The sequence below is a fragment of the Phyllobates terribilis genome, unplaced genomic scaffold, assembly GCF_046119375.1.
Source record: "Phyllobates terribilis strain yellow unplaced genomic scaffold, ASM4611937v1 Scaffold_9__5_contigs__length_417890890, whole genome shotgun sequence".
In the NCBI taxonomy this organism is placed as follows: Eukaryota; Metazoa; Chordata; class Amphibia; order Anura; family Dendrobatidae; genus Phyllobates; species Phyllobates terribilis.
Genome location: NW_027362769.1, coordinates 109,058,490 through 109,071,992, shown reverse-complemented (window position 1 = coordinate 109,071,992; position 13,503 = coordinate 109,058,490). Strand labels below are relative to the sequence as shown.

The 13,503-nt window shown below is 42.1% G+C and overlaps 1 protein-coding gene across 7 annotated transcripts in view; it reads right to left on the bottom strand.

Annotated features, from left to right (window-relative positions):
- The window catches only part of GPR155 (G protein-coupled receptor 155), a 61,467-nt gene that overhangs the window by 20,434 nt on the left and 27,530 nt on the right, over positions 1-13,503 (bottom strand). For all 7 annotated transcript variants that reach the window (XM_073646905.1, XM_073646912.1, XM_073646907.1 and 4 more), the window contains 4 exons: positions 11,192-11,276; positions 10,478-10,568; positions 8,272-8,476; positions 5,502-5,597 (listed from right to left, as the gene is read on the bottom strand). In XM_073646905.1, the coding sequence (XP_073503006.1) occupies positions 5,502-5,597; positions 8,272-8,476; positions 10,478-10,568; positions 11,192-11,276 (477 nt within the window). The remainder of the gene's footprint in view (positions 1-5,501; positions 5,598-8,271; positions 8,477-10,477; positions 10,569-11,191; positions 11,277-13,503) is intronic.

The window sequence follows — 13,503 nt, the reverse complement described above, 5'->3', positions numbered from 1 at the left end:
ACCACTTTGCATCGCCTCTGAGAAAGTCTCTAAAAGATGTTGCATCAAGCCCCTTTGATATCGGAGATCGAGTTCTAGAGGTCGGCCATCAGGGCCCGGGGCTTTACCCGAGGCCATATCTGCCAGGGCTGCATTTATTAAGGTGATATCTGCATCCAAAAGGGATTGTTGTGTGACACTCAATTTGGGAAAATCAAGATCTGCCAAATAGGAGAGACATTCTAGTTTATTATGGGCACTTTGGGATTTATATAATGATTTATAAAAATTATAAAAGCCATTTAGAATATCTTCTGCCGCAGTAACTATCTGGCCCCCTGGGGTCCGAATCCTGAGAATAGCACTCGAGTCATTATGTTTGCGGACCATAAAGGCCAACAATTTACTTGATTGGTTCCCCAATTCAAAATATGATTGTCTTGCGAAAAATAGTTTACGTTTAGATTTCGTGTCAACATTTTGTGTATATAATCTATAGGAGTGTAGCCAGTTTACTCTATTCTCATCAGAAGGGTCAGAAATATAAGACTGTTCAGCTTCTTTTAATCTAATTTCAGACTCCGCATCGGCCTGTGCAGTCGTTTTCTTTATGTAAGAAATAGCAGAGGAGAGGCATCCTCTAAGGTATGCCTTCATTGTATCCCAAAAAATCTTAGTATTCCTTGGTAGTGGATGCACCTCCATGAAACAGTCTATTTGATCTGGTATTCTATCGTCAGGACCAATCAACTTTAACCAAAAGCAATTACGTTTCCATGTGGGTCTGTCTCGTACCTGGTCAAATTTAAGTGTTAGTATCACTATGGCTATGGTCTGAAATCCCCCTCACCCCATGTTCAATACTATATACACACATTACAGTATTACTAGAACTGAAAATATAGTCTAACAGTGATAACGTAGACTTGGTTGAGGAGTGACAGGTGTATTCTTTAGTTCCGGGGTGATGTAATCTCCACAGATCTATCCAACCAATACTCTCCATATAAGTTGAAAACAAACTAGAAGATGGTATTAATGTCACTCTGGTGTTGTCACCAGTTCTTAGTCTATTAAATTCTCGTCCATAATCAAGTTGAAATCCCCCATACACAAGATCTGAGCATCTGGATGGTTTAGTGCAAAGCTTACTGCCTTTTGGACAATAGTTAGATTAGCAGGAGGTGGGCTATATATACAGAGTATTACGTATTCTCTGGAATCAATTATAGCATTTATAAAAACAAATCTTCCCTCCCGCTGTGCCTCTCTAGAAGCAGTCGCTCCTCAGGCTTTTCAAAGGGAGACCAACTGTCGGCGTGTCTCCTATGGCGCCTGTAAGCTGCGCCACGTGAAGCCCTCAAGATGGCCACAGCTCCACAGAGATTTTACTCCGCCGGGGTCCGCAGAGAACGCCGGACCGGAGCCCTCACCGTAGCAGCTTCTCAGAAGCCCTGCCGCTCCCCGCTTCTCCAGAGCTGTGCTGCAGGGCACAGAATTGAAAATCAGGGTCCGGCAAATGAAGGATTATGCGCCGGATAGCGGGAGCTCAGGTCTCCTGCGTTCTCTCAGCTCCACGGCATCACCACACCCCCCTTTCGCATTATTTTCATCAAAATTATGTTAACTAAGTACCCTTTATTTGTTATGATCTGCTACAGAGACTAAGGAAAGAGAGGAGATCTGTCCCTACAATAGAACTAAACTAGATCCCTACGATGTAACGGGGAACCTGATCCTGCGATCAGACCTGCTAAAGTCCTCGGCTAGTCTGAACGCAGACCTATAGATGTGGGGGAGGGATCCCTACAAGATCTAGGGACTGGGAAAAGTTGGACACCTCCTAGCAGAAATAGTAGCAGTCAAAGACAAACACACAACAAAAAGGCATAGGGGTCAGAAGACCTAGCAAAACTAACAGAGAACAGCAACAGAGCAACAAGCTATCTCAACAGTAGTAAATACAAATGAAGTCCAGCAAAGCCAGGAGGGCGGAGCCGGATTAAATAGGCAAAATGGTCATGTGACCAGCAAACTAAAAAAAACCTAACAGGAGAGTTGTAACATTATTATTTTCATGCACTATTGCGGTTTATTTATGTATTGCAGGATATTTGTGTATTGTGTTTCTGTCTTTGTTTTTTTCTGTTTAGTGGCCATGTGTGAACATGCTCTTACAAGCTGCATGCACACCAATTTACATTCCAATTCAGTTCTTCAGGTTTTTTTCAGTTAAGTGTGCACAAGTGCATATAAGGGTGTGGCCGCTCTTTCCTTGAGCTGGAAGGTTTATTCATCTTGCTTCCCAGGTCTCTGTGTCCACTAGTTGGGTTCAGTCTCTCAGCCCTTATCCACATGTACAGTACAGACCAAAAGTTTGGACACACCTTCTCATTTAAAGATTTTTCTGTATTTTCATGACTATGAAAATTGTACATTCACACTGAAGGCATCAAAACTTTGAATTAACACATGTGGAATTATATACTTAACAAAAAAGTGTGAAACAACTGAAAATATGTCTTATATTCTAGGTTCTTCAAAGTAGCCACCTTTTGCTTTGATGACTGCTTTGCACACTCTTGGCATTCTCTTGATGAGCTTCAAGAGGTAGTCACCGGAAATGGTCTTCCAACAATCTTGAAGTAGTTCCCAGAGATGCTTAGCACTTGTTGGCCCTTTTGCCTTCACTCTGCGGTCCAGCTCACCCCAAACCATCTCGATTGGGTTCAGGTCTGGTGACTGTGGAGGCCAGGTCATCTGGCGAAGCACCCCATCACTCTCCTTCTTGGTCAAATAGCCCTTACACAGCCTGGAGGTGTGTTTGAGGTCATTCTACTGTTGAAAAATAAATGATGGTCCAACTAAACGCAAACCGGATGGAATAGCATGCCGCTGCAAGATGCTGTGGGAGCCATGCTGGTTCAGTATGCCTTCAATTTTGAATAAATCCCCAACAGTGTCACCAGCAAAGCACCCCCACACCATCACACCTCCTCCTCCATGCTTCACGGTGGGAACCAGGCATGTAGAGTCCATCCGTTCTCCTTTTCTGTGTCGCACAAAGACACGGTGGTTGGAACCAAAGATCTCAAATTTGGACTCATCAGACCAAAGCACAGATTTCCACTGGTCTAATGTCCATTCCTTGTGTCCTTTAGCCCAAACAAGTCTCTTCTGCTTGTTGCCTGTCCTTAGCAGTGGTTTCCTAGCAGCTATTTTACCATGAAGGCCTGCTGCACAAAGTCTCCTCTTAACAGTTGTTGGAGATGTGTCTACTGCTAGAACTCTGTGTGGCATTGACCTGGTCTCTAATCTGAGCTGCTGTTAACCTGTGATTTCTGAGGCTGGTGACTCGGATAAACTTATCCTCAGAAGCCGAGGTGACTCTTGGTCTTCCTTTCCTGGGACGGTCCTCATGTGATCCAGTTTCTTTGTAGCGCTTGATGGTTTTTGCAACTGCACTTGGGGACACTTTCAAAGTTTGCCCAATTTTTCAGACTGACTGACCTTCATTTCTTAAAGTAATGATGGCCACTCGTTTTTCTTTACTTAGCTGCTTTTTTCTTGCCATAATACAAATTCTAACAGTCTATTCAGTAGGACTATCAGCTGTGTATCCACCAGACTTCTGCACAACACAACTGATGGTCCCAACCCCGTTTATAAGGCAAGAAATCCCACTTATTAAACCTGACAGGCCACACCTGTGAAGTGAAAACCATTTCCGGTGACTACCTCTTGAAGCTCCTCAAGAGAATGCCAAGAGTGGGCAAAGCAGTCATCAAAGCAAAAGGTGGCTACTTTGAAGAACCTAGAATATATGACATATTTTCAGCTGTTTCACCCTTTTTCATTAAGTATATAATTCCACATGTGTTAATTCATAGTTTTGATGCCTTCAGTGTGAATGTACAATTTTCATAGTAATGAAAATACAGAAAAATCTTTAAATGAGAAGGTGTGTCCAAACTTTTGGTCTGTACTGTACGTCACTTGGTAAATGGTAAGGTTTTAACTATTAGAGTTAGGACTGTCCCATAAGGGTCGCCGTGACGAGGTGGGGTGGCTTTTGCATATTTTTTATCAAAATTATATTAAATTAAGTACCCTTTATTATTTCCATGCACTATTGTGGTTTATTTATTTATTGCAGGGTATTTGTGTATTGTGTTTATGTCTTTGTTTTGTTTTTTATGCATTTTATTATGATGTGTTTTTTTCATCAAGCAAAAAGTCAAGATTCACAATAGATTCCTTCTCTTTTAGCTATAATTTGTAACTTATATGCTATTGATCGGGTAATAAAGACAAGAAATTCATTTCTAGATAGCTTTTTATTAATTTTTTTTAAACAAACAGGTGTTGTTTTGTTAGTGTGATGCTGTTTGCTGAGCTGTGTGAGGAAGAGCACATGGATTGGGGTGTATACTGCTCGGAGACGGCAGCAGCTGTTCAAAATAACCTATGGGTGGAGGAAATAACATCTCCCACTAAATGACAATGGGTACATAAAGTTTCTATGTTATATAGTACTATGCACCTGATGAAGGCTCTTACGAGTAGAAACGCGTTGTGCGATCATATTACAACAATCTGTCTGATTGTAACTTTTGAAAAAGGTTTTGAATAATTAAAACCTCTCTATGAAACCGACTGGGAGTTGTGGTACAAATACAAACCCACTGGTTCTAAATCCAGTCTCGTCACGGGGATCTCCTTTCATCCTCATGGAAGCGCCTCCGGGATCATTCCTTTTTCCTTCTTACACGTGAAGTCCATTATCGGGCCAGGGCAAGGGAGCAACCGCAGTCCCTGGATGAGCTGCATACCGCTGTTGGTGACCCCTCATAATTAGAAAACTTACACTAGAGTTGTGCCTTGTCAAGCACAACCAGCTCAGGTGAGAATATAAATGTTTTATTTTCTCAACAATTAATTTTATTTATTTATTGCGCTCAGGTAGCGCTCCCTTTCTGTCCCAGTTTCCCTACATAGTGTAGAAGAGTGGAGAATGTAGGTCAATGTTCGACTTAGGATAGGGCATTAAAACTAAACATGATGATTCTGTTCAATGGGTCGGAAGAAGACATAAGGCTCTTTTATTATGCATATTGTATGGGATCAGATTAACATATAATTTGCATCGGGTCACGTAAAAGGGCCTTAAAACGAGCACCGGTACAATCATTATATTGCCGATCAATGCTCGTTCAAGCAGGAAATGTGCCAGCGTAATCAGCCTCTATGGGGTAGGTACTATATAGACGGTTTTCCTCCTTCTGTAGGACAACTAATTTGTAGACTTTTTATTCTGATCCTACAGTCAGGTCCTACCCCATCCGTCCCCTCCTCTATCATCTATAGGACGTCCTGCATCAGTCACATTATACATAGACTTTGACATATAGAGCCTGTTTCATATAATTTCTCTGATACAACAGAAGAAAAATAAAAAGGCATAACGTAAAACTAAGCACAGTAGAGCTCAGGATATAATGGTAAGAATGTGGATACTGTACCGTCCTCAATGCTGGGAGCCTGATTTATACTCAGCGGATCAGGAGATGGCACGGGCTGACACACGTCTCCGTTTTCCTGGCCACAAGCGCAGAGCTCTGCAGGTTGGAGACACCACAATGTTATTCCTGCACTGCAGCCAATGTGCAAGAGAACCCGTCTGATTTCCAAGTTTTAATTTTCCAGGGCAACACATTTTGTGTGTATTCCTTCTTGGAAAAGTTAGAAGTTTACATTATGTACCATTATAAGAACCTAGATGTTGGCACCTGAGGCACTCCGGCTGTTGTAAGCTGTCGTTGAGAGCTTCAGCTTCAAAACAGCTGGAGTGCCGCAGCTTGCTGCCCCCTGATCTGGTGCGGGAAAATGTGCACTACTGGCAATACTGTCCACATAGAAAACAATTCACTGAAAAAGAACATAAATACAAAAACCATCAGAGAAATAAAGCAGCCATACTTACCAATACCTGGTCACCATGTAATTCACTGCAGGATAAAGGTGGAGGTCACGCAGATGCAATATGCTGATGAAACAACCACTCGCACATGGATGATAGGAGTTTCAGTCATTGTTCAACAGTATTTTGCACCTGTGCTGCCTCTGCAGTATATAGGTATTGTGACCATATACACATATAGCCTCATATGTGGTCTGCCGCTCACGACTACCATTATTAGCTACATGGCAAAGCTCAATTATACATTACTTTAACAAGAAATCAGAAATATTATTAGTTGCCAGATTGTAATTATCCATTAGTATAATACAAACCATTTTGAAGGTTTTTAACCCCTTGACGACCTTGGGTTTTTCCAGTTTTCGTTTTTTGCTCCCCTTCTTCCCAGACCCATAACTTTTTTTATTTTTCCGTCAATATGGCCATGTGAGGGCTTATTTTTTTTGCGGGACAAGTTGTCCTTTTGAATGATACCATTGGTTTTACCATATGGTGAAATGTAAACAGGAAAAAAAATCCAAGTGCGGTGAAATTGCAAAAAAATGCAATTCCACAATTGTTTTCAGGGGATTTTTTTTTTACCATGGTCACTAAATGTCAAAACTGGCCTGCCTTATGATTCCCCAGGTCATTATGAGTTCGTAGATACCAAACATGTATAGGTTCTCTTTTATTTGAATGGTGAAAACATAATCGAACGTTAAAAAAAAAAAAAAAAGGCGCCATTTTCTGAGACCCTTAGCGTCTCCAATCTCCAAAAATGTTAAGTGATTTTAATTTTTATATATTATTTAATATTTTTAAATACATTTCTTTTTTTAATTTTACTTGCTTCAAATAGTCTCCTTAGGAGACTAGAAGCTGCGATCATCTGATCGCCTGTGTTAGCAGGACTTCAGCCCCGCTATTTGTAACAATGCTCATCTGCTATCGGCAGATCGGCTATGACAACAACAGGGGTCTCCTACAGACCCCGGGTTTTCATGCCAACCAATCGGCGCCCCGCGATCGTGTGACGGGGGCAGATGGGTGGGTCTTATGACGCGCTACTAGCGCAGCCATGTTAAATGCCTCTGTTGGAGTTTGGCAGCGGCACTTAACATGGTAACAGCCGCGGGTAGATCGTGATTCCACCCAGACTGTTAGGGGCACATGATAGCTGATCAAATCAGCTGTCATGTGCGTGTTCATTGCTGGAACCTGCACCAAAGAGGGGGATGCGACCTTAGACGTACTCAAATGTCCAAGGTAGTAAAAGGGGTTAATGAGTTTTTTGGGGGTCTTTTTGGAATGGATCTTCCCCACAATCTTCCTCAAAACTGCTTCAAAAACTCTTGAAAAACTTTTCCGAATCATTTCTATAGAACATTCACTTTGCTATGAGATTTTATAAAAAAATGTCTAGAGGAAAACAAGGCATGTGTCTTCTTTGAAACGGATCCAAAGTAAACCTGTCCAAACCAGGCACTGACCAATCAAAAAGGCAGCAAAGAACGCTTCAGAAAAAAGCTTCCAAAAAGAAGCATCTCCAGATGCTGCTTCAATTTGAAAAACTCATGGTTTTTGAAGACCTCAAAAAAAAAAAAAAAGAAAAAGAAAAAAAACACCTCAATTTGGACCCAGTCTCCCAGGTTATACACTTCTAGCTGGACCGCTCTGGCATACGGGACCACAGAATTTATATACTCCGGACCTCCTGCAAAGCGGCGGGAAATTAGTACTGACACTCACAGCATACATTGACATGCCGCAGAGGTCACACCCGCAGATCTTGTCAGTTTATACTAGAGGAAATTTTTAGCACCGTGTGCAAGAGATTTCTTAAGATTTTATGCACAAGAGTAGGATGGATCGATTTTCAGGACTCAGGTGTATCGGCGAGGTCAGTAGTCTCTGGCCTCTGGACGAGAGGCTTGCAAATCTTTTACCTTTCGGGTTCCCCGACGTGGCTTTTGATTAGTCTCCGGTGGCGTGACGTCATCCTTGAGGTACAGAAGACATCACACCAGCCATGTCTAAATCAAAATCCACAGCAGGAAACCTGGTAAGTACTGCTATGTTCCCACCATGAGCTTTTGGTGAGTTTATGATGTTGCAGATTTTCTATAGCATTTCTGCACCTATTAAGTAAAATAGGTTACTTGGATTTTTCTCGAAAATCTGCAACATCAAAAACTCACCAAATAATCATCGTGGGAGTTGTAGCCCAAGACACAAGCCTCCCGTCCCACAGCCAAAGACTACCGACCTGGCTGATGGACCAGAATCACAGGAATCGAGCCGACTAACTCTGGATTGAAGCTGACATTTACCCGTTCTAGAGTTTGATGGTGTACCAGGTAAAGTGGGACTTTCAGGTTTGGACTCAGTCGAGGTATCTGCGGTCCGGTTACTACTGCTCTGGGACGAATGATTCAGTATCTGGTAGTTGCCATCTTGTCCACTGCGACTCATGCACAAAAGAGAAATGCCAGAGAGCATAATGGTGACACACAGGACCACCGCCGTGCTGATAATCTATATTAACACACAAACAATACACACTCATTTACATAATGTCACATTTCTTTTTAATTTTTGGTGTATTCACATGTTGATGTATTTTTTTATTTTCTGCATTTTTTTTGTAAAATGTTGACAAAGTGCCAGAATTTTGTGAAGATAGTTGCAAAAAAACATAACATGGTGGCAAAAAAACATAACATGGTGGCAATGTCTGAATGCACCATTAAGCTGATGATTTACATCCTTAAAGTTTCCCATGCATCAGCTAGGATCACACTGAGACCCGTTCACATGTCAGTTTGTTTTACTCATATGCAAACAATGAATCAATTTTCATCAACATTCTGGATTGTTTTATCATCTGTTTTTGGTCCACGTGTCATCTGTTTTTCTCATATGGGTAAAAAACAAAACAGCAACCAATTAGTAAAAACAGACTGCAGAAGGATGCAACCAGGATGGCATCTGTCTGCTGTCAGTGTTTTCGTGGACCCATTTGCATGAATGGGTACGTTTTGTCTGCAAATGGAACCAAACTCGGATATACCTTGGTCTCTTTTTTGCGGACCATCTATAGACGATGGCAGACCTGGGGTCATTGTTAAGCGCCCAGATGCCGTGATAAATAGCAGTTATATCTGTCATGAGTTGTTAAGGAGTTAAAAATATTAATGTCAAGGACGACACCGGGGAGATAACACAATATCCCACCGCTGCCGTCACTTTGTCCGGATTTGTCAGGGATTCGCACACACACACGATCCCACTTATTCACCAAGTAGGTATCGGCAAGCGAGCAGAGAGCATATGGCGTACACACCTCTGGATTCCAAAGCATGGAATATGTGTATACCCCCCCATTACGGTCACTGCCAGCTTCACGATAACCCAATTAATATTATTCGCTGCCACCACCGTTCAAGTTTACGAAATATAATACAGGCCTGATCAGACACCTGCTTTCTGGTAGCGTATATGGCTTTGGGGGAGGCACGACAGGAATTATAGGACAAAAGAAACAGGACTATTAAATTTTATATTTAATCCAAAAGGGAGGCAGTGTTTATGAAAAATATACAAAAGAAGAAGTTACAATACAGTACAGAATATACATCTACACAAAATAAATGGGATTAAAGAAGAACTTACTAGACAGATCGCAGAGACTATTCAGTCTAACTGGAGGGGAGGCGCTCCAATTGATTTGACCGTTATCGAACAGGACCATTTGCTTATAGAATATATATACCTCCCAGCAAGGTGTACTGACCCATCTTCGGCTGGGTCTTTTATGCAGAAGGAGGGACCTGCCCACACACCCCCTGTGATGACATCACGTGGGCTGGGCTCCAGTCTTCATATTTTTATTAAAATATCTAACTTACGCGATAACATATCGCTGGTTGGTTGCAGAAGCTTGCAAGTGACGCCATATTCTTTATTACGAATTTACCTTTCCTTGGAAACTACACATGGCATAGCTGCGGTCCATTATTCTGGTACTTTTGAGCCACAGCTCACCGGAGGGGCTCACAGCTATGGAAAACCAGGCGTATTGTTCCTCAGCTGACCCTGCAGCTAAAAATTTGTGTCCCATTATTATCGGAAACATAGAACTTCCGATATTACATATTTCACATCAGTGCCAGCGAGACTGCAGGCTTCTGTTGAGTAAATGGGGGATGCCCTGGGGGTGATGGAGAATTCTTTTGAAGGTGTATTTATCACAGGCCGGTGCCACTAGAAAATACACCCGTATGTTAATTGGGTTAGTAGCTCCCTTTGTGCTAGCATTTGCCTATTAGCCACTTCTCCTGTGTGTGCCAATTTGCATAGAGACAGCTCCGTAGATTGCCAGCTTTTCTACTCTGACAAATGGTCGATAAGGGAGGGGGGAGGGGTGGGGAGAACAGTTTGGGAGAAAGTCTTAATATTTCTATGACAATTCATAATAAAATTAGACTGTACAAAATGTGCCTATTTCTTGCGATTTTCCATATTTGCCAGACTTACCTGAGCCTTTCCATAAAAGAAAGCAGAGTCAATTGTGTCCACATCACGTTCACCAACACTCACGAGAACACACACTATAAGCACAGGTATTCTAGAAGGAAAAAACGAGAAAGAGTGAATAAAACCACTATGTAGCCAAAAGTAATACAGCATTAAAGGAAGCCTGTCATGTCCCCAAATGCTATTTACCTGGTACATAGGGCAAATCTGCACATTATAGCATTCTGAAGCCATGCAGCCGCCGTGCTGGGAGGAATTAACTTTATTCCTCCCAGAAGCCTCCGGCTTTCAGAGAAGTGCAACAGTCATAGCTTCAGTCACGGCTCTATATACACTGAGCGGTGACTGTAACTGCACCCTGGCACTGGCCAACAGCTGCCTATGTACTGATGCGCTACAGAGCCGGCTGTCAGTCAATGCCAGGGTGCGGGTACAGCAAATACTCACAATCTACTGAGCGGTGACTGATTATGCACCTCTGTGACAGAAAGCTGGAGGCCGCCGGGAGGAATAAAGTTACTTTCCTCCCGGTAGTCAGGCTTCCTGTATGGCGGCGGCACTGCTTTAGAACGCTATTAAGCTGCAGATTAATCCCTAATCTGCAAATTAATATCATTTGGGGGCATGACCGGTTTCCTTTAAATAAAAAACACAGATAAGCGACATTCATGTCACCCCCCCTCCCGCCAAAAAAAAAGTCTAGAAAGAACTTACCCCCACCCAGCCAAGGCAATTATAACAGTAGGAATATTCCCAACCTCTCTTTTTGTTAGCAAAAACAAGCCTAGAGATATCAAACCTAGGAAGCAGAAAAATAGCCTACATTAGTGTGCAAAATACGTACATTTCACGTAACAAAAGGCATTTGCATGCAAACTGCTGTTTATAGGGCATATGACTGTATAGTATACTGCCAGGATATTGGTGAGGCCATTGCTGAACTCTAAACAAAGAGGGTGGAAAACATTTGGCTATTTTTCCCTATTGCAGCACTACTTTAGTGGGAACACTGTGATGGATATTGCAACATAGCCCAGTGCAAATAAATGACGCTCCTACATGGGACGGTGTGAGGAGTGTGAGAAATAAATGCACTTGAACTGAGCCGTGTTGCATTTCCAGACATCACTCGTTCTTTAGTGGTACAGAGAAAAATAAATGAAGGAATCACTCAGTTATACGTATTAAAGCAGCCCCCAATGCTAAATTCTAGAGGCTGGTAATTGTTCCAGCTTTCAGATCCCTACTAAACAATATGTAAAAGGCTTAATCTCAAGTGGTCTCTTGAGCAGCACAGATCTATGCAGTCCATTTACTTCCTGGTTTCTGGGGGGCGGACTCTCATCCTTGAGTGACAGTCCTGGTGAGAAGCATATTTGTAGCATAAGTTCAGCTGTATGAAATTTAGCTATAAGTGGTTTGCTCTGGAGTGTACACTGCTATCACCGTATTTACATATACAAATAAAAGGGCATTTGAACAAGTACACACCTTCAGACAACGAGAGTCGTGATTAGGAGGACAGCTCTAAAGGCTGCAGGGCAGGTGATTCTGCAAGATTTATAACAGCAGCTGAAAGGGATAACTGTTGCATAGAAATCAATGGGCTGGAGAGAGGTGGCTGGGATGTTAGGAGTTAACTTCTCTCCTGGAATGTAACTATTGCGCACATTGGCAGGGTCTAGGCAGACACTAGTGGCTAAGCTCCATGAAACCAGCTGTACACTTCGAAAGACAAAAGCTCTCACTGCAGGAGAATGACAGCAGATAGAAAAAGCAAGGCAATAGCAAAGTTGCTTATTTTATGCTGCCTATCTAATTAATGCAATTTAATAAGTTGAGAACATCCCTTTTAATAGCATACATCAAAGACCAAATACAAAATAATCTCCACAATCTAATAAAACATTTGGGTGCAATGAGGAAAAAAAATTGTTCTATGATGAGAAATACATTAAATGGTCATGCCAAACATGTTAAGAAAAAAAATGTAGGAACCAGCCCCCCCCCCCTCCACCTTTGACTACTGACACAAAAGGGATCCACGCCCTTTTTCTTAACAAGCAGTTATGGCAAGATTGCCTCCCTGAGCATAATCCCCCTAGTACATCTCCGTGCAGACCACCTGTTTAGAATACTTTCCTCTATGAAAAGTTACAGCAGAATTCAGCCTTCCACCAATGGCTCTCTCCAAGGCATCCTTCTTTTACACGAACTAGCCTTAATTTTTACCTAAATCCATGTGTCTCCATTTTGGAACAGACCAACAGATTTTCTATTCTGCTCTATGGGATAAATACATCAACCCGATATATACACTGTGTGCAGAATTATTAGGCAAATGCATATTTTGATCACTTTGATACTTTTTATACATATTGTCCTACTCCAAGCTGCATAGGCTTGAGAGCCAACTACCAATTAAGTAAATCTGGTGATGTGCATCTCTGTAATGAGGAGGGGTGTTGACTAATGACATCAACACCCTATATAAGGTGTGCTTAATTATTAGGCAACTTCCTTTCCTTTGGCAAAATGAGTCAGAAGAGAGATTTGACGGGCTCTGAAAAGTCCAAAATTGTGAGATGTTTTGCAGAGGGATGCAGCAGTCTTGAAATTTCCAAACTTTTGAAGCGTGATCACCGAACAATCAAGCATTTCATGGCAAATAGCCAACAGGGTCGCAAGAAGCGTGTTGGCCAAAAAAGGCACAAAATAACTGCCCATGAATTGATGAAAATCACGCGTGAAGCAGCCAAGATGCCATTCGCCACCAGTTTTGCCATATTTCAGAGCTACAACGTTACTGGAGTATCAAAAAGCACAAGGTGTGCGATACTCAGGGACATGGCCAAGGTAAGGAAGGCTGAAAAACCACCACCTTTGAACAAGAAACATAAGATAAAACGTCAAGAATGGGCCAAGAAATATCTTAAGACTGATTTTTCAAAGGTTTTATGGACTGATGAAATGAGAGTGACTCTTGATGGGCCAGATGGATGGGCCAGAGGCTGGATCAGTAAAGG